At 51.4% G+C, this 20,808-nt stretch overlaps 1 protein-coding gene across 1 annotated transcript; it reads left to right on the forward strand.

Moving 5' to 3' along the window:
• Window positions 1-53: 53 nt before the first annotated feature.
• Window positions 54-20,558, forward strand: PKM (pyruvate kinase M1/2). The gene is made up of 11 exons (XM_080351423.1): window positions 54-183; window positions 5,513-5,682; window positions 6,064-6,155; window positions 9,093-9,224; window positions 9,426-9,612; window positions 10,418-10,688; window positions 11,311-11,461; window positions 12,571-12,723; window positions 16,668-16,834; window positions 18,825-19,006; window positions 19,827-20,558. Exons 2-11 carry the CDS (start codon window positions 5,532-5,534, stop codon window positions 19,931-19,933), a joined length of 1,593 nt encoding a protein of 530 aa, XP_080207549.1. The 5' UTR covers window positions 54-183; window positions 5,513-5,531; the 3' UTR covers window positions 19,934-20,558.
• Window positions 20,559-20,808: the final 250 nt, after the last annotated feature.

The raw sequence follows: 20,808 nt of genomic DNA on the forward strand, positions 1-20,808 counted from the left end.
GCGTCCGCCGGAGAAAGGAGTCCCGGCGCCCCGCCTCCTCCCGGGGTGGGGAGGGGGCGGCGGAGGGATCCGCGAGGCGGTGCTGCGGCCGGTATCACCTTGGCGGGGCAGCGGGCCGGCGCGCAGAAGAGCGGCGGCTCTCGGAGGGAACGGGCGTGGGGCGAGGCCGGGCGGCGATAGCAGGTAACGGCGGCCTGAGTGCTCAGCGGCGAGCGAGCAGCGGTACCCGCGCAGCGGTACCCGACACCCCCGTCCCCACCACCGCCATCCTCATCCCCGTTCCCGCCGCCGGGTGAGGGTCTCCCCTCAGGCGGCCGTTGAGGGGGCCATGGGGGCGCGCGCGGCCGCGGTGCCCCCTGGGAAGGTGGGGGTCCGCGAGCACGTGGTGGGCACCGTCCCGCCCGCGGCCGCGTCCTGAGGGGGCGCCGGGATTGGGGGGTGGGGGGATCGGTCCTTGAGGTACCGCTGAGGGAAACGGGGGGGGGATGCGGTAAAACGGAGCGCAGGGCCCGGGTTGCAACATGTCGCCCGGCTTCCTGGTGGCTGGGGCTGCAGCGGAGTGTGCTGGGAGGCTGAGTCAGATGCAGCCGGAGCGAAGCGCTTTGCCGGCCCCCCCCGGCTCTTCCCCAAAGCGGCTGCGCTGCCGTCCGGCCGCCGCGATGCTCGGAACGGCTTAAATCAGCCCACGGCTGACTGAGCTCACCAGCGATGCTGCAGCCTCTTTAGTCTACCCTCCCTCGGAAGAGAAGGCCCCTTCTGAATTAATTATCTCCCGTAATTAACGCCTGCCTAGGCACGTCCCATCGATTTGGACGGTCCCTTGAACTGCGGAAACCTCTGAAACGTGTTTAAAGCCTTTTTGCAGGGACATGAATGGCGCTTTTGTCGGCGGACAATGGCAACCTCTCGGCTGGCTCCTCAGATTCCTAAAAGTAGACGGCGATCTCTATAAACCTGCTTTGTTCTGATAAGGGAACCGGTTATGGAGGGGGCCCGGGTTGACAGAAATCAGTGTTTCACAGAGGTTTTTGTGGTGTTAATGCCTTAACTTTCTGGCTACCTGCTGCTCCTATGAAGGGGCTGCTGCTTGTTGTGATTTGCCTTGGCCTGAAGATGGGATGACAAAGAGGTTTTTTTGGTTGCCCAGTTACCTCCAGGAAAACTTGAGAGCTTGTGCAACCAGGAGTGCTAAATTAAAAAAAAAAAAATCAGTCCCAAGCACATAATCTTATGCCTGACCTTGATAAAGCAAAATTGAGGCTAATTTAGAGGAGTTAGATTTTGGGTGGCCTCGTGGGTCGTGCTGATCCAGCTCGTTTCCACGCCGTCCCTACACTAATTGAAGCCTTATTACCGAGGCAGGAAGCTCCGCTGCCGGCCACGTGTTGGGAGTGGGGACTTCAGTCTGCGAAACGCTTCCGAGAAACTTCACTTTCGCTGGGTAACGAGCTCACAGAGACCACGGCGCTGCCTCCTCGCCCCTCGCCTGAGCAGCCTGCCTTTTTCTTGACTCCCTACTTTATCCACCCAAAGCTGTAAATCTTAGGAAAACCTGAGTTTATTTGCCTTAGCTGGGGTGATCTAACACCGGCGTTAATTCCCTTTCCGCACGCTGAGCTGATAATTACATATAAGGCAAACAAAGCGTTTCCCAGGCCTGCCGGACCACGTGTTGGTCCTTTATCTCCTGCGGGGGAAGATGGTGATGGGTGGCACGTAGAGAATGGGGCTGCAGTACCTTGTGGCTGCCACCCACAGCTGGGTGCGCAGCTCATCTCCATCCTAGGGCTGCAGCAGAAGGATTTACACTTCACCTAGAGTTATATTTAAATGTAAAAACCGATCAAACAAACCAACTTTGTTTAATAATGCAAAAAGAAAGATATATATTTTTTTTTTTACAATTTCCTTGAAGGCAGCTGAGTGGTTTCTGGTGCGGGGCCAAGGTGAAAAGCTCCTTGTCCTCTGTCAGAGCAACACACTGCAAGGTTAAGTCAGTAGGTGTGCCTGCACTGCAAATACCCTCCAGATAAGTCTTTCTTGTCGCCAGATATCTGCTGCTTGTCACCTCAACTCACTTTAATTTTTTTAAGCGTCTGGGTAGGGCAGACTTGGCTAATTCCTCTGCACACAGCAAAAGTGCTGATGTTGCCCAGCGCTGTGCTGGCTGACCCGACCTTCCCGGCCCTCAGAACTCACTTGCTGTAAAACCGGAGAGGTATCTGTGTTGCGGAGCTGCTGGGGAGAGCGTGCGCCAGCCCGGAGCAGGTGATGGCTCCTGGGTCGCGTCCAGCGGTGCAGAGAAGAGCTGGCATTTTGGGGTGGCCATCTTGTCCTTATATAACGGCACGATGCCACCTCCTGCAGCAGCCACCCAGGGCAGGATGTTGTGTCCTCCCTCTCTGGAAAAGAGCTTAACAGGCTGTGTTAAAAGCCTGCTTTGCTGCAGAGCGAGATTGTTTTCTTGTTGAGTGCCTTTAGGTTCTGGAACAAGCAAAGCTGATTTTTTTTTTTTGGGAATCTGAAGGCCTGCCTGGTTTCATAACCCTGCCCTTCTCAAATGTAACTGCTAACTCAAACCATTTGTGCCTCTGGGCATGAGCAGCCTTATGCAGCATCAGCAGGGTTGTGTAAGCGGGGCTGACCCGTGCAGAGCTAATAAAACCAGCCTGCAACTTTCACAGGTAGTAAAACATCTTTGTCTGGCGCAGTGATGGTTAAAACCGGTTCTGCCTGGGGACAGTCCCTGCTAGGCCTTTGTGCTGCAGTTTCCACTTCCCTTTGTCACTCTGTCACTGGGGTGGGGGTTGCGACTGTCTCCTCTCCTTTCTCCTTCCCCAGGGGCAGGTCCGGAGGTGCTGAGGATTTAGAGCTTCTCTGAGCCGACCACAGGATGAGCTGGCTGGGGTTAGTCAGTCACCTCGCTACTGCCAAACCGTTCGTCCTGACCTCCAACGGCTCTTTCTAGAATATTCAAGAGCCATGGAGACAGCACACATCTTCAGGGTGTCCTACCTGAAGCACAGGCAGCCCGAGTAATAAACTTGAGGATTTAATTGTTATTGAGGAAGGAATTTGGATTTATTCAGTGCTTTGTAGCGTATTGCTTCCCCCATTCCTCCCTCAGCCCAGACAGTGTCTTCAGCTGTCCTTGAAGTCCTTGCTGCTTTGATTTAAATAAAAAAACCCCAAGTCTGGATTAGTGGGAAATGCCAAACGTTCCTGTTATATTTATAAGACTGCTCTTTCCAGCAGAATTCAGTGGGTGCTTTGTAAATACATAGTAATGGGAGGCAGGAGGAGGTATAAAAAAGCAAGCTGTTGGGAGCGGGGCACGCCGCTGTGGGCAGATGGGTGTTTGGGATACTTTTAGGCTGCTGCGTTTCTGCTCTTGCTCCTGGACAAGGTCACAGTGTCTGGTTAATTTTTCTGAGCTCATTGAACTGCTGGAAAATCTGATGAAGGGGGCTTGTGACTCAGAACTGAATTTTCCTTTCTCTATATATATATTTATAAAGGCTTTAGGGGCTTTAAAATTATATTTGCAAATGACTTGAGTGGGTAGGGGGTTTCTGTGAGATAGAAAAGGAGAACTCGACTGCCTGTTTTTAAAATCTTCCAAGTCATGCTCTGGATGCAGTTTCTGTCTCGAGATCGTGTTGTTTCTTATTCCATCTCATTCCCAGAAACTGCACAGACCCGCTCGCCCGTGTTGGTGTGGAGGCAATTTCCCAGCAAAGGCTTATGTTATTTTCCTTGGCATGGGCATCTAGAGAAGCCGGCACCGCTCCGCAGGTGTCGGAAGATGCAGCAGCAAGTGTTAGAGGGCCAAAATACAATGTTTCAGGTCTAACCAGCGAGTTTTCCTATAATAATGGGACTTTGTCGGGCTTTTTATGTGGGCAGACTTTCTTGTACTGACTGCGGTGAATCAGCAGGTTCTGGCGGGGCTGAGGGGAAGGAGGCTTTGCCAGGACAAATTATGGTTTTTCGCTGGCCTGACTCCTTTGTGCCGCATGGGAGCGAGGCGATGGTGAGTCAGGGCCGCCCGCCAGAGGATCCGCACGATCTGCACGTACGTGGGGAAGGGCTGCGGAGCAAAGGGAGGAGCATCGGTGAGGGAGCCTCTGCGGCAGCGGGCAGGCGCATCTCCCTGCCTGTTTCTTAGGGGCGCAGCTTCGTTCTGGTCACCCCTGCCAGCTTTGACAAAGCTTTTGGGTTTATTAGCGCCTCTGGTTCAACGCTGGTGTGCGCAGCTAGCACCGTTTTGTGATTTATTAGGGGTATTTTTGTCTGCTGGGGGCAGACACAACTAAACCCTTGCTCTATCCCTGCATTTAGCTGAGCAGCAACCTGTGTTTCTACCAGCGCCACGCTGAAGGTATATATCCTATAGGCAAAGGCAGCTTCTGCTGCAAGAGCAGCCTGCTTTGAATATCCCTGGCGTGCCCAGGGGACGAATTTTGGAGTCAAACCACTGAAACTTGACTAGTGATCTGCTGTGCTGGTAGCCACCTTGCATCACTCTTATACTGGAGGCGTTTTAAGCACCAGCAATCTAGTCTGGGCAGGTTGAAGAGGACAAACAGCTTTTAGCCACCACTGCTACTCCAGAACAGCCTGAGGTGTGTGATTAGAAATGCCTGGGGGCAGCGGTGCTGCTGGGAAATGGGTGTCCTCCCATCCCAGCGGGCGGTTAAGCTGCAGTTCAGCTTACTCTTAGGATCTAGGCCATTCCTTTCATTGTGGGGATGCTCTAGTCCTGTAGAGGCAAGCAGCCTAAATTCTGAGAGGTTTTGTTTTCATCGCAATTTTGAAAAAATAACCAGTCTGAAGCCTGGTGGTGGTTTTCTGCTGCCCTGGATGAGGGGGAATGGGATTAGACCTACAGTGTCTTTACTTTGAAGAGGGGCCTTGAACAGTTTAAAGAAGCCTTCAGTCTTTCACATGCTCTCTGCCAAGGTGTTGCGTTTAATCAACTCAAGCCTACTTGCTTGTACAGGCTTAGAGGATGGGTTTTAAGCTTAGGCAGACTTTGCTGTGATTAGGTGCTCCTCGGCAGGAGATTGCCCACGTAAGAGCGCGTCTGCAGTGGCGCTGGCACCGAGCTGCCCCGCTCCCCGGTTGCGATGGGAAACGCAGCCGAGGCCTGTAGGGGAAATGAGCGGAGAGCTGGGAGGGAGGAGGCAGAATCTCTGCCTGCGCATTCAAGTGCTTGAATTTTGTTGCGTTGTGTAGCTCCAGGGGAAGACTGGCAATGAAGAGAAGCTATGAAGGGAACATCTGCATAGAAGGCAGGTGAGCTTTGGGTGGCGTCCGTGGGGGATGACATGGAAATAGAAATGTGTCTTGCCTGTATCTAAGACTTCTCAAGTAGGAACATAAAGGTAGTTTGACCCAGTAGCAGCTTTCTTGTTACCTCCATATTCATCACGTGGGTGTGTTGGTGTCTCTCCTCGATGAGCAGGTTTGGGTGATTCCTAAACCTGGCACTGCTTTTCTTCTCTTGTAGACACAGGATTCCAGCAACAATGTCGAAGCATCACGATGCAGGGACGGCTTTCATCCAGACCCAGCAGCTGCACGCTGCCATGGCCGACACCTTCCTGGAGCACATGTGCCGCCTGGACATTGACTCGGAGCCAACCATTGCGAGAAACACCGGAATCATCTGCACCATCGGTACGCGATTCCTAGATAGGAGAGAATCGCAGCTATGAACGCCTGTGTTGGTGAAACTTGTTAGGGAAATTGTGGGAAGGCTTCAGCTTTCATCCCCTGCCAGGGCTGAACCTGTGTGGTGAGAGAATGCGGCTTTCCCATGTCTGTCTAACCAGTGTTATTGCTGGGAGTGAATCTGGTAGCTGGGGAAAGCAGAACTGGTCAGGTTCTGCTGTGCTCCTCAAGGCAAGTTAAAACAGTCTCTGCTACCATAAAGATAACCTGCTTCAGTGCTGAGCAAGTCTGTATCCATTATACCTTTTCCACATGAAACAGCCCGGCCTGTGTGAGTTATCTCATTATTTTTACAAAGTGAATATTCAAACTATTTCCTCCTTCTAGGCCCAGCCTCCCGCTCAGTGGACAAGCTGAAGGAAATGATTAAATCTGGAATGAATGTTGCCCGCCTCAACTTCTCTCACGGCACCCACGAGGTAAGGGTGCGGTCTGAACTGATATGGCCCCACTGGGCCTTGTGTGTGTCGTCTGACCCTTCCTCTCATGGAGGAGGGAAACCCAGCTTACTCCAGACCAGCCTTGGCTTGGGAAGGCAAAACGTAGCTCTGCTTTTGGGGGAAGTGTGCCAGTTGTACATACTGAGCCTGCGTAATTGCTGGTAACATTTACATGCCCTTTCTGAGCCATTTTGAAAGCGGTTCCAGTAGATTCCACACCCTTTTCTGTACCAGGCAGCCAAGTAACTGGTATTTGACCCTCGCGTGCCAACTGCTCGCCGTGAAATCCTTCAGTTCTTCCTCCTGTCCTACTGTTTGTGGTACAAAGCTGCCACTTCGCAGTTCACAGCAGCAGCCGGGAGCGTTTGTCCCTGCTGTGCACCCCTGCAGGAGTACACGTTATCATGTGGTTGTCTCGCTTCTTTGTTTTATTGCTGGAGGTTTTGCAAGCAGGCGATCAATGAATAACCTTGTCTTAAAAGAAAACTGTTAGGGATTTGATGTAATTACCACTCATAGGTGAAATAATTGGACTCCTGGGTTTGCTCGGCAAAGCAGCCACGTTCCTGGCAGCCATGAGGTTAGCACCACGGTACTTGGGAGCTGGTGTGGTGAGCTTAGAAAAGTAAGGTCAAAAGAAATCAAGACTGCCCATGGCAGGCAAGCCTTGGTTGATATAAATAGATGAGATCCTCAGCGATACGGGAGGAGCTGAGGATCCCGTTCCAGGTTGCCTAGAATGCCACGCTGAGCCTTTCCGCTGAATTTTTTTTTTACCCTGGCTGCCCTTCAGCTCTCAGAATGTCAGCCGGTAGCCAGTAGCAGCTGTAGGCGGCTTTACTTGCTGAACCGTGAGCCTCGTGCTGTGTAACAGCTTGGCCTTTCACCCTTGTGGCCTTTAAAGGCCACAGGGCACTGTCAGAATCAAAAGGTCTGATGCTTAACTGGGCAAAACTGTCAGACCTTGACTGAACACCCCAGGGTAGTGTTGGTGCAAAGGCTGCAGACAGCAAAACCTGCCTGGAGAAAGGGTAGTGTGGAATAACTCTGCCCCTCAGTCATCAAATCCTGCAGCCGGGTGGCTCAGCAGGGAGTTAGTTGGTGGCCAGGCCTGAAACTGGGAATTTTCACACCGTTACTGCCCAGCGGAGCCACTGCTGTGGTTTGTGTGCTTGTTAGCGGGGGCTGAGGACAAGGACTGTGGCTTTCTGCTTTGGGTGAGGCCTAATTGCACATTTGTACCGATGAGGTTGGCTTACAGCAGTCTGGCCTTGCTGTCGTGTCCTGTTGAGCCTGACTGCCAGCTGGAGCCAGTCTTAAGTCTCAGTCCCCTCCTGCTTCCTCCAAATCACTCCACTTTCCAGTGAAGCCCTAAAGGGTTTTCACTTGTGAGTATTTTGGTTCTTGCGTCCACCCTAAAGCATTCAGCAGGGCTTCAACTTTAACAGAGATGCTCTAGCACCTGGTTGCAACCCTTTTATGTAGGAAAAAAATGGCTTTTACATCCAGCTCTATCTGCATTCCTGTTCTGCATGCGTAACTCTTCAGGAAGTCAGACGCCCTAGGAGACAGTTAGTCATCAGTATCAAACTAAAAAGGAAAAATTCCAAATGACTGGGACCAGATAGACGTCACAGCACCGTTCAGGCATGTTTTCTGTACTGCATCCATTGGCTGCAGTGCGTGGAAGGGTTGCGTCTTCTCAGTCTCAACGTGCACTCTCTATGAGTAAATTGAATATTTTTTCCTGCTCTAAAGAGTTAGTAGTTGTGGTTTATCTCTGGCCAAGGGCATGCATGTAAACTTTAGCACGGCTTTTTCCGGCCCCACCTTTCTGGCTCTGGGTTATCGTCCTCGTGATACTGAAAAGCCGGCGTGTGGGGCTCGTGTCGAGGCAGACGGGTGCGTTTCCAGGTGAATCGGGTCAAACACCGTTTGTGGCACACAGAGGGGAAAGGGTATTTCTTATCTGCAAAACTCTGCCAAGTGTTACACAACTTGCAGTCAAGGTTATCTCTTGATGTTGTTTAAGCAAGTAAAGTAAACTGATCTGCTGCTCATCTGAAGCTCTTTTGAGGTGCTTGGGATGGGAGTTTCCCCCCAGAACTGCCTGTGCTGAAGCTGGCAGTGTTAGCAAAATGCTCCTGTACACGTGAACGTTTGGAAGCCGGGTATGTGGTGCTGGAGTCTTGAACTTTGCGATTGCTTTGGCTCTTGAAAGAGAATGTAAATACTTCGATGGATAATGTCCTCTTAGCAAATCTTTTATCTTTACGGCAGATTTAAGCCAAAGAGTTATAAAAAGCTTATTTGCTCGCCTGTGGGGCTGATAAGAGGGGTGAGACTAGAAGTCTCTGTGGGAATTGACAGCGCATGGGATGGCATCCTCCTGAGGAGAGCAGCCGTGTGGGGCAGTCACTGAGCTGTGGTGTTTTCCTGGCATTCAGGAATCTTTCCGCACACAGAATGGTCTAGCTGCCAGCACTGCACACGTTCTGCCATGCAGAACAGGCGGGTGGATGTTGAGCAAAGCTTTTGGAAACGTTCTTCCTCAAGGCTCATTGATTGGTGAGCCATCTCCAAACAGCAGGTGCATGTCCTGATGGAAAATCACTTTGACCAAGCACCTGGGCTGCGTCCTGGAGTTGTCCTGCTGGGCCTGGAATGGGGGGCACCAAAAGCAGAGCCAGAGAACAGCCGGACTCCACTTTCATGTGGGGATGGCCTTTGTATCCTCACACTCTGCTTCGCTGGAAGCTCAGCCTGAATAAAATCCTCAAGCTAGAACTGAAATTGAGCATCATGTGAAAGCAGAGCTGGCAGCGAGGGCAGCGTTTGGGCTGTGTGGTGATCTTATAACCGGTAGAATAGAAACGGTCTGAATATTTCCATCTTTTATTTTTAATTCTTTGCCAGTATCATGAGGGCACAATCAAGAACGTGCGAGAAGCTACAGAGAGCTTTGCCTCTGATCCCATCACCTACAGACCTGTGGCTATTGCACTCGATACCAAGGGACCTGAAATCAGAACTGGACTCATTAAGGGAGTAAGTTGCTCTTTCCCCCTTCCCCCTCGCCTCTCTTTTTTCAGCATGAAACACTAGATATTATGTCTGTGGCCTTTCCAAACAAAAAATTACCAAGGTAATAAACCAACAAACAAAAATTGGGACAAAGTACTGCAGGCTGGGAGGTGGTTGTGTGCTGGTTTTTACTGGTTTTGCCAAAACGCATGTTTTGACCTGCAGAGTGGCACAGCAGAAGTGGAGCTCAAGAAGGGTGCACAGCTCAAAGTGACCCTGGACGATGCCTTCATGGAGAATTGTGATGAGAACGTGCTGTGGGTGGACTACAAGAATCTCATCAAGGTTATAGATGTTGGCAGCAAAATCTACGTGGATGATGGTCTGATTTCCTTGCTGGTTAAGGAGAAAGGTGTGTAACAACTGTTCTAGCTGTGCCTGTTTGTTTTTTGACTCAGAACATACTTCTGCTTTCCCTCCAGTAACAGTTTTTTAGCTTTCAGCCGTGTATTAAAGAAGGAAGTACGTGGTGGTTCATGCTGCAGTGAGACTTGGAGGAAAACTTTCTCTACACTTAGCAAGTTTCCAGAAACTAACTGGGTTTCACAACGCTAATCTAAAACCCCTCTTCAGAGGTGAATGTGTGGTAGGGACATCACAGTGCTTGTGATCAAAGCATGTTTAGCTGATTCATACTTTTCATACAGGATTTAACTAGTTTGACAGCATAAACCTTGACTTTTGTGGTTAGAGGCAGAACTAGCTGCAACTGGTAATGTAGGAGCAAGGTTAGCTCAACAATACTTCCTTTATGGTGCTGCCTAAACTGCTCTAGCCTCAAGGTATTGTCTCTGGTCCCAGAGCATGTAGGGAGATGGAGATGAGGCTTTTGGGGTGCTCAGGTTGCTATTACAAGGCTCCTGTGTACAGAAGTGCAACCCAGTAGCTTTTTTGGGGGAGTCGGTTGCAACCTCCCATGCGGAACAGATGGCGTCTTCTTCAAGACCAGTGTAGGTGTGGTTTTAAACAGGTCCGTTGTGTTCCCACGGGTATATCGCAACCTTGTGCGTTGCATAAATCTGCTGAAGAGAGCAGCAATGCGCTGTTACCGCGTGCCGTGGGGTTGGCACGACGGTTCTCAGGCAGGGAGGCGGTGTGGGAGCTGGCAGTGGGGAGGTTACCGGTAAACACTGACTGTGGGAACGCATCTGTTTCAGGCAAGGACTATGTCATGACGGAGATTGAAAACGGCGGCATGCTCGGCAGCAAGAAGGGAGTGAACCTGCCCGGTGCTGCGGTCGACCTGCCCGCGGTCTCCGAAAAGGACATTCAGGACCTAAAATTCGGTGTGGAGCAGAACGTGGATATGGTGTTTGCTTCCTTCATCCGCAAAGCTGCCGATGTCCATGCTGTCAGGAAGGTCTTAGGGGAAAAGGGAAAGAACATCAAGATCATCAGCAAGATCGAGAACCACGAGGGTGTGCGCAGGTGAGCTGTATGCAGGTGGCACTTGGCATTTGTCACCCTGTGTCAACAGCAGAACAAAACCTCTTCACACTGTAGTCAGGACTCCTGCTCTCTGGCTTTCCAGCAGCAGCAAACCCACTAGTCGGAGTAACAGAGCAGCAGCGCAGGCTGTCATTTAATGCCACGTGCAGGAGACTTGATGTTGCTGCAGTATGAGCCGTGGGTTGTGTAACTGTCACGTGCCCTGAGCTCCTGAGGACGGTGTCACCATCTCCCTCTATCTCTGAAGAAATCTGCAGTATTTTTTTATAGCGAGTGTAAATTTTTATCACCACATCTGTGACAAACTATCAGGTGAAAGGATCTTGGATCAGCTGACGCTCCCATCAGTCTGTCTCTTTATAGCTTTAGAAAGCTTTATAAAATAGCACTTTACATATACTGTGACTTGGTCTTAGGTTTTGTTTCTTCCTGCCTTGGTGTTGCTGGATACTGAAATGGGGCATGGAAAGACTGTGTGCTGTCAGCGTAGCTGTGTATCATGCCCTGGTGATGCTCCCTTTTTGCGGGAGGGGGGCACAGAACAAACAGGAAGGTGCTTTGCAGAGCAAACTGGGTAACAAACCTCTTCTCTTGCTCTTAGGTTTGATGAGATCATGGAGGCCAGTGATGGCATCATGGTGGCCCGTGGTGACCTGGGAATTGAGATCCCCGCTGAAAAAGTCTTCCTCGCCCAGAAGATGATGATCGGGCGGTGCAACAGGGCTGGCAAACCCATCATCTGTGCCACACAGGTACTGGAAACACAGTGCTGGCTCGTCTGGCAGGGGCTGAACGTCAGTAGCTGTCACCGGTGGTTGTTAGAGAGTGAGATGCCAAGAGCTAAGACATTTTGCTCGTGGCTGAATTGCTCATTTTGAAGCACTTCTTTAAAGATGTGTTTGGGATCTTCCCCTGTAGGGTTACAGGCCCTCTTGTGCAGCTGCTGAAGGTTTTATTTTTAAAGACTTGTATGTGACTTTTGGGCCAACTAAACTCTGGGGAAAAAAATAATCATGCTTTGGCACCCTGTACCAGCACATCTGTGTCTAACAGAGAAGAGGTTCCCAAGTGTCTTGCAAGATGTACCCACACTGCAGCATCAGAAAGAACTAGCCTGTACCTATTATATAAAAAAATCTGAAATCTTGGATGCTGGTGACTTGAGTTGGTGCAGAGCTTTCTTTTTAGCTATTTCTGGATGAAAAAAACAAACCCCTCAATGCTAATTTGGAAAAATGTGGCTGGATTTGAGCTTTCTGTAAGATGTCTTTCTGTAAGATGTCTAAAGCAATCATAAAAATGTTTCAATTGGAAGACACCCTCAGGATTGTTGAGTCCAACCATAACCCAACTCCAGCACTAAACCATGTCCCTGAGAACCTTGTCTAAATGCCTTTTAAACCCCTCCAGGGATGGTGACTCCAGCACTGCCCTGGACAGCCTGTTCAATGCCTGACAATCCTTTCTGTGAAGATTTTCCAATATCCAATCTAAACCTCCTCTGGCGCAACTTGAGTCCATTTCGTCTTGTCCTACCACTTGCTACTTGGGAGAAGAGACCAACCCTCTGCTGCAAAGCGCTCAAAGTTCATTGGGCCAATCCCTGTGCTGAGCAGTTAAATGTGAAAGTCAGAATACCATGTCTTTGATGTTGTGTGGGTTAAATATCCCTGGAAAAGGAGTAAATGTAGAATGGATATAAAATAGGTTGTTTTTTTCTCACTGATAGATGCCTTAATTTGAAGCTGGTTATGTACCAAGCCCTTCTCTGTCCTGTATCCACGGGAGAACTCTCCTCCCAGGGTCCTTAGGCCAGTTCCTTCTGCAATATCTTGATTTCCTTGGATGCGTTCTCTTCCAGATGTTGGAAAGCATGATCAAGAAGCCTCGCCCGACCCGCGCCGAGGGCAGCGATGTTGCTAACGCCGTCCTGGACGGAGCGGACTGCATCATGCTCTCTGGAGAGACAGCCAAGGGAGACTACCCGCTGGAGGCTGTGCGCATGCAGCACGCTGTGAGTACTTTGCTGGGGCGGAGAGCCTGTCCTGCAGGTGAAAAATAACCTGCTGCCCTGCATCTTCCATCTGAACCAGGCACCTGAAGATCTAAATGGGTCTGGTACAGTCCAAAGCGGTGATTTCTTTGTTCACGCTGCCGCTGTGGGTGTTTCTTTTGCCTGCCGTGGGCCTGAAACCTCACTTTGTGCACCGGTGTAGGGCAGAGCTGAGAACTGCTCTGTAATGCTCTGAAAAATCTAAGGTTTTTCATGAGTTGTTGTTTAGGACTGGGGTAAAGGGGATTTTGCTGTTACCTTGGTATGAGTTTCTCCAAATGCCCTATTTGTTTTGGCATATTTAAATGCCTTCAGCTTCTCCAAGGTCGAGGAGCTGCTTGAGCAGTTTATCTCTAGATAGTGAAAGGTAACGGCTGAGTCCTCGGTGGGAGGGCATGGGGGGAGGCTTGTGAGTCTGATTTACAGCACGGTTGCATTCAGCACCTGGTGCGCTTGGTGTTGGGGGGTGTTTATTGCACGAGTACTGACAGCACCAGATTTTTACATGCCTGAACTGCCAGAAACCTCTGCTCTGCTTCAAGTTCACCCAGCTCATGTTTCAGCTGACAAAAAGCTTGATGCCAAGTGTCTACAAGTGTTGCTTCTCCCCAGTTACCTGTGCTGTGAATCACAGCAGCGATAACTCTCACCAGTTTTATTTGCAATTCAGGTTATATAGATGAATCGACTCAGCTGGTGGTTGTTTGCAGTGCATTACGTAAATCAATAACGGTCAATATGGAGTGGTGCTTTTTGCACGTGGCAAATGTAAAATATGACTTGCTGGTTTACAGCTGAACGCTAACGGTGCAACTAAATGGTTCCTCCTCAGTTTTTCACCCCTTAAACCACGAGGGCTGACTTTCTGCTGAGAGTTGGAAACTTGCTGCAGCAAAACTTAAACCTGGGTTTCCATTCTGGCATAAATTCTTGCGTTGTACCTGTAGCCTGAGTTCTGGATCTGCTGCACGTGCTTCCTGTCGACCTAGGAGTGGTCATGTTCACTCTGCCAGAAACACCCAAGGCTTTAATCCTCTGTGCAGAGGAGCACATATAAATTCTGTTTATTTAACGGAACTTGGCAGCAAGGTGCCAACTCTGTGACAGTAGGAGCACGTCCCCCTTCAGTCAAGATCTTTCATCTGAGCTGATTCATGGTGTTAGTCAAGAGAAGCCTTGCCCAGCAAGAACACCCTGAATAACCATGGTCTGAAAACCTGCAGCGTGGCCAGAGCAGGTGAATATTTCCAGCTGAAGCGGGCAGGCGGTCACAGCAGGGAGCGAACACTTGGCCTTGGTAAAGAGTGGCTCCTGTATGTGTTCCCTAGCCTGAAACTGCTATCGGTTTGGGTTTACATATTTGTTTATCCAGTCCTGCTATGGGAGTGTTGCAAGTAAACTCCCTCTGTAGTGAGTTGCAGACAGCAAACGCAGGCTGTGGTGCTGAGAACCATCAGTGTCTGCTCTTTGTGGTGCTGTTGCACCTCTGAGACGTCTCCAGCCTGTCCCAGCAGCTCTACTGGGACTCTGCGGTGCTTTCACTTTCCAGCAGGCCGCATAGAAATGAGCTCGCTCTTCAGTCTCCCTCTGTGACAATTCTACATGCCTCAAGTTTAGTAGCAAGCTTTCCAATATTGGGCAGGCTGTTTCCTGCTTGTGGGGATGGGCTTCTCTCCAGTTCCAGTCCACGACCCACAGTTGTCTTCAAGTCCTACTCTGGCCATGCTGTCTAAGAGGACCAAGGTTTAAGTAGCTGCTGCGTTTTCCTTTCTCCTCCCTCTCCCTGCGTACCCACTGAAACCCTCTGGCTGTTTCCCCGTGAGTAAAGCCAGCTGTGACATGGAGCTGAGAATCCCTGTGCCCTTCCACTGTCACACTGTGTGTGTGTGCACATTCTCTTACCACTGGAGGCTTCCCTTAAACTGGGCTTTGTTCTGCGCATTATGCAGAGCTGCCTGCCTTTGGACCAAGAGCCAAACATAAACTGCCTGCCTCCCAGCTGTTGCTTTTTCAGTAAGTGTTTTGAGGCGAATATTCCCATTTTTATCTAACAGCAAGTGTTAAAACCAGCAGTAACAAAACCAACTGCTTTAGGACCAGACTTGGCACTGGACTACTGTTCCTGCCTGTCACACGTGTCCTCTTATTTTTAGACATAAGATACTTAACTACTTTGGCTTAAACTGATATCTGCGGAAGAGGGATAATTCCTAGCATCACAGAAAATAATTCACTAACAGTAGAGCAGCAAAATCCTTATTTGGAAGGGGTCTAACTACAAAGCTTTCACTGTAAGGGCACTTCAGTCTCTGCTTAAACATCAACTCCTCACGCTTTGTGTAGTGGCTGCTCACTTTCTGCAGTAACGGAATGAAGTTGTCCTTGAAAAAGATGATCAACCTTCGCATGCTTTTCCAGTCTCCGCAAGCCTCCTTTATCGGGTTGTCAAGGGCTGATGCAATCTGCCGAGGTGAGACTTGTCTTCAAATGCGAGTGATTCCCAGTGTACTGGGATGAATCGATGACTGAACTTGTTGCAAATGCTTAACCTGACCACAAAGCCCTTAGTTGTGCCTCCACACCTCTCGTCTCTCCATGTTGTGACAACCCTATAAGGGAGACTTGTTCCTATTTATTTCTCAAAAGAGAAGTTGATACAGCACTTGGAGGTGAAACTTTTTCGGCTCTCAAGTTAAATCTTTATTGGCTCTGAAGTTAAACTAAACTTAATGAAGCTAGGGGAGAGCCCATCTCCCCTTTGCACGGAGGAGGTGGCAAGTGCCCTGTTTGCATGTTTGCTCCATGAAGACACTTCCAGCCGTGCCGTGTGGCGTTTGGAGAGTACAGAGGGGGAACGTGGAGCTGCAGGGATCACCTCTCGAGGAACTGGAGGCACGTGGGCGGTGTGAGAGTCTCTCAAGGAAATAATAACCAGCAGCAACAAAATGTGGCCTGAGCTGGCTTGCTGCGGTCCTTGAAAATCAATCTGTGTTTGCCCGCTCCAAAATACAGCGAGAATGTCACCTCCGAAATGCTGTCCCGTGACCAGGGCCCGCCAATTAAACAGCTGGGGGACCAGCCAGTGTGGCTGTGGCACGTTAGACTGAGTTGCGATCAACAGATTCACAACCTGAGGGCCAAAGAGTTTCACAGCCTGAGCTTCAGATCCTTTTACTGTGACAATTAAGCAAATTAACGTGATCTCATGTTACTCTGGTGTATCTTTCCTTTTCTTTCCTCTTCTCTCCTCCTCCACTCTTACTCGGGCCTGCAGATCGCTCGTGAGGCTGAGGCCGCAATGTTTCATCGTCAGCTGTTCGAAGAGATCTTGCGCCTCAATGTTAACAACAGGGACCCTGCCGATGCCATGGCAGCGGGCGCGGTGGAGGCCTCTTTTAAGTGCTTAGCTCCAGCCCTGATAGTTCTGACCGAGTCCGGCAGGTAGGGCTCAGAGAAGGGATTGGTGCCAGTTTTTTCCATGAGTGAAAACACGCTCCGTTCTAACACTGCAAATATTTAGCGAGCAGCTTGTTGCTGCGGTATCGGCCTTGCATAACCGCTGAGTTTCTCTCTTGCAGCAGGGAGTGCAGGTAGGCAGGAGCAGAGCGAGAGTGCCTGGCAGTTGGCATGGATGTCACCCGAGTGTGGGCTCGGCAGGGCGAGGTGACTCAGCGGGTGCCACCGATTCAAAAGAGAAACCTTGAGAATCAAATGCTTCCTCCACGAGGATGTTATTGCCATCACCTCAGTGTGTTGCACTCAATTTGGGCTCGCTAATTGGTAACTCAGTGTCAAAAGCTGTTGGTATTTGTGGCACCTTGCTGACAGAGCACCTCGCCTTATCCTGTGCGGCCCCGAGCGACTGACGTGAGTGTTGTCTTCCCGCACGCGTGTTGCTCTTATAGATTGCCCGGGAGGCCGAAGCCGCCATCTTTCACAGGCAATTGTTTGAGGAGCTGCGTCGTCTGACGTCCCTCAACTGCGATCCCACCGAGGCCGCTGCTGTTGGCGCTGTGGAAGCGTCCTTCAAGTGCTGCAGCGGGGCCATTATTGTCCTCACCAAGTCTGGAAGGTAGGAGGTGACAGGTTCCTGGAGGTGACAGGTCCCTTCAGGTCAAGCCCGCTTCGTCACAGGGTGGGGGAAGGAGACGCGGCAGAAAAAGGTGGCTCTGAGAGACCAGAGCTGCGAGTGAAGTCCGGGCTTTAGCAGCGACTGAGCGCCCCGGCCGCCTGCCCGCGGTGCCGGTTCCTCGCAAGATGGGCAGGCGGCTCAGACATCTGCACACGCGTCACCTCCGCGTTCCTCGCGCTGCCCCTGCCAACGTGGCACCAGCGCCGAGCCCGGCGGCACCTCTGCCAGCAGCGCTGCCTGGAAGAGCCAAGCGGAAAAATATGTGGTGCAGCTTCCATTTAAACTTCTTGGCAAGAAATCCTCGATTTAACAGTGAGGCAGAAGCTCAGTGGATGCAGAATCTACTTCTTTGTCTTTTTTAATTTTTAAATTAAGGCCTCAGCTTTTCATAGTAGCATCCAAACTATTGGTCCCTTGCTGAACCTTTCAGGCGTCAGCCCTGCTTGCCTAAGCCTGGGGGGCTGCTTAGCCTGGAATTGTTAGATACAGGAAAACTGGAAGCATTGCAAGTTTTCTTTTACGGGCTTCTGTACACCTGCCTGCGACTAATCTTGCTGAACAGACAGGCGCCTGGCAGGCACCCAGTAGCCGAGTGAGCTCGGTGCCTTGGCTGCAGGTGAGATATGCTAGAAATTATATATTTTGGGATTTCTGTCCAGTAGACTTGCTCTTCCAGTTGTGGAAAGGGAGCTGAAACCTCGCTGATCAGCTTTGCCGTCCGGAGGAACTAGGCTGCCCGCACAGCACGTCCGACCATAAGTCTCAGACTGCTTTCTGGAAGAGTATTTGAATTTCTTGCTCTGGATTCGGACCAAAGAAATAGTGCAGTAGCAGGAATGTGATTATATGAGCTGGGCACGGTCTACCTGAAGATCTGGACCATCGGTGAATCCTTAAATTACAGCTTAAAGTGATTTCAAGCAGCCACTTTCTGCAGAGATGAGAAGTGACCATAAGCACTGAGTTTCTGGATACCTTTGTGCTTCTAATGTTTCTTTGTAAAAGGCTCCAGTCTTACCCTTGACCTTTTTGAAGAGGTTTGAACTCTGATATTTGAATATTTTTAGCTGTGGATTCTGTTACAGCCTCGAGGTACCTGGATCTCCTTGAGGAGCCAAGAGGCTTCTCGGACAGCACGGGAAAGATTGTCTGAGAGCTGGCACGTGTGTTTGGGCGCTTCAGCAGACTGCGACTGCCTTCTTGAAGCAGCAATCATTAAATCTGAATATTGCTGAGCTTAGCTCTGCTAAATGAGGCTGCAGAAGCTAGTGGAGATAGCAGCATGCTCGTGGAGCTGTAAAATCACGGCTTTGCAGCTTTAATCTCTGTTTATTTGCAGATGCGAAGCCGTAGTCCCCACCCAGGGCATGCTGCTTGCTATTTTACAGCATTTTAAGGACTTTGTGCCCAGCTTCCCAGTATGTTTTGGCCTCAGTTGTGTTTGCATGCAGAGGAACCGGCCCATTTGCCAGCTTTAGCAGGCGAATGTGGCAAATGGCTTCCTCCTCGGTGCGGGCTGCTGTGGGCTCCTTCTCGTCAACCGGGAGCTCCTCAAAACAGAGGGACCTCGCAGGGCCACCCCAGCGAGATGCCAAGGACTGCTCGCTCGCACAGGCCAGAAGAATTGGCACCTCGCCACCTTAACCTAGCAACAGGGACAAATAAAGGCTTGTTTTCAGGACTAACACACACAGATGACACTTTCTGAACTCGGAAATGAGGTGATTTTTCTCCACAAGACTGGAGTTGGGGACCGTCACCCTTTTGGTGGTGGCCTGCCCAGTCGCATTGAGCTGTTGGTAGAGTTTGGCTCTTGCCAGCATCTCCTGTGGTCACCCTTGGTCCCTTCAGGGGTTTTGTGGAGCCCTTCATGGTGACAAACCAACCTTGGTGCTGCTTGTGCGTCACGTTGTGTCCCGTTTCCTTCCAGGTCCGCACACCTGGTGTCCCGGTACCGCCCGCGCGCTCCCATCATCGCTGTGACCCGTAACGACCAGACGGCCCGCCAGGCCCACCTGTACCGCGGCATCTTCCCCGTGCTCTGCAAAGATCCAGCCCACAGCTCGTGGGCAGAGGACGTGGACCTTCGCGTGAACCTGGGCATGAATGTTGGTGAGTGGTGGACGGTCTGCTGGGACGCAGTGGCACCTCAGAACGCGCTTTTGGGGTCATCGGTGGGAACGGGGAGAGGAACTGAACCAGCTGCCTGTGTGGTAACGGTATCCGGTTGGGAAAGGGAGGGCAGCAGTTGAATAAGCGCAGCCACATCCGATGGGGAAATAGGATGGTGGCTTTGTCACGGCCACCTTAAAATAGCTGCCAGCAGAAAACCAGGTTGGTTTTAACGTGATCACAGAATCCCAGAATGTGAGGGGCTGGAAGGGCCCTGGAAAGCGCATCCAGTGCAATCCCCCCATGGAGCAGGAACACCCAGATGAGGTTACACAGGAAGGTGTCCAGGCGGGTTGGAATGTCTGCACAGAAGGAGACTCCACAACCCCCCTGGGCAGCCTGGGCCAGGCTCTGACACCCTCACCCCAAACAAGTTGCTTCTCCTCTTTCAGTGGAACCTCCTGTGTTCCCGTTTGAACCCATCACCCCTTGTCCTGTCCCTGGTTGTCACCAGAAGAGCCTGGCTCCATCCTCCTGACACTCACCTGTTAGATATTTATAAACATGAGGTCGATGAGGTGATGAGCACTTGAACCACGATGCTCCTCACTCCTGAAAGAAGAGAAGCCTGGAGTGATGTGGCTCCTTTCTCTAAAGCTCTGGAATTGTGAGCTCTGTGTTGCAGAGGAACCTGAAGCGGAGCAAAGTGTCCCAAATGGGTGGGCAGCAGCAGGAGAAGGCCTTGCTATCAACCATGGGAGCGGGTGACAAGCTGCGTCCCCCCTGCAGCGAGGTGACGCCTCTCTCTGTTCTCTCCTAGGCAAAGCGCGTGGGTTCTTCAAGAGCGGTGACCTGGTCATCGTCCTGACGGGCTGGCGTCCCGGCTCCGGCTACACCAACACCATGCGCGTGGTGCCGGTTCCCTGAGCGCTGACTCCAACCAGCCACTGTCCCCTTCCCCCCGGCCCCCTCCCCTTGCCTTAGACCAGCCATCGCTTGCGATGTTCCCCTTGGCCCTAGACTGGATGTAGGTTGCTAAACACCACCCAGCGCAGCAGCAGCAGCAGGGGAAGAGACCTTAAATCACTAAAAAAAGAAAAACATACTTGAAGTGTTTAGGTTATTTTTTTCTTTTTTAAGTTCTCCCCCCATGTCTGTCGGAGTCGGTGTAGTCCCAGTGCAGCTGAGACTCCTCGTAGCCTAGTGACTGTCCTCAGGGTGTGAAATGTCCCCTTCCCTGCCCTATTTTGGGGTGATAGGGAAGGGCAGAGGCCACATGTGGTCAGTGGTTCCCCTGTCCCCTTCCTTCCCTGTCCTGTGCAGCCAGAACACCCCACAGACCAAATCCCAGGTGTCTTTGGCCCCTCTAAGCTGTTTATTTTGGGAGTGGGGGCAGAAGAAGGGTATCGGCTCCGTGTGAAGAGCGTCCTGCACTCCCTGCAGCCTCACGTCTCCGTGTTAGTCGTGTCCCCCCCAGAGCCCTCCCGCTCCCCTGCACTCCCGGGCCCCTGGGGTGGGCGAGCACCTGCCACTCTCCATCAATAAAGAGAAGCTGAAGCACCTGCTGCCCTGCCCTGCTCCTTGCCTCGGGGGGGTCGTGTTCCGGGAAGGGGCTCGGGGCTGCTATCGCAGCCCGCAGGGGCTGAGACGCCCCCGGACCTCCGGCCACGCAGCAGAGTTGCGCGGCCCCTTTAAGAGGCGGGGTCACATCCAGGCTCCGTGTCTTCCCGTCAGTGGGCGGAGCGCGAAGGCGGCGGTGGGCGGGGCGGTGAGGCCGGCGGCAGCGCCAGCCGCCAATGGGA

This window comes from Nesoenas mayeri (assembly GCF_963082525.1).
Source record: "Nesoenas mayeri genome assembly, chromosome: 11".
Lineage (NCBI taxonomy): Eukaryota > Metazoa > Chordata > Aves > Columbiformes > Columbidae > Nesoenas > Nesoenas mayeri.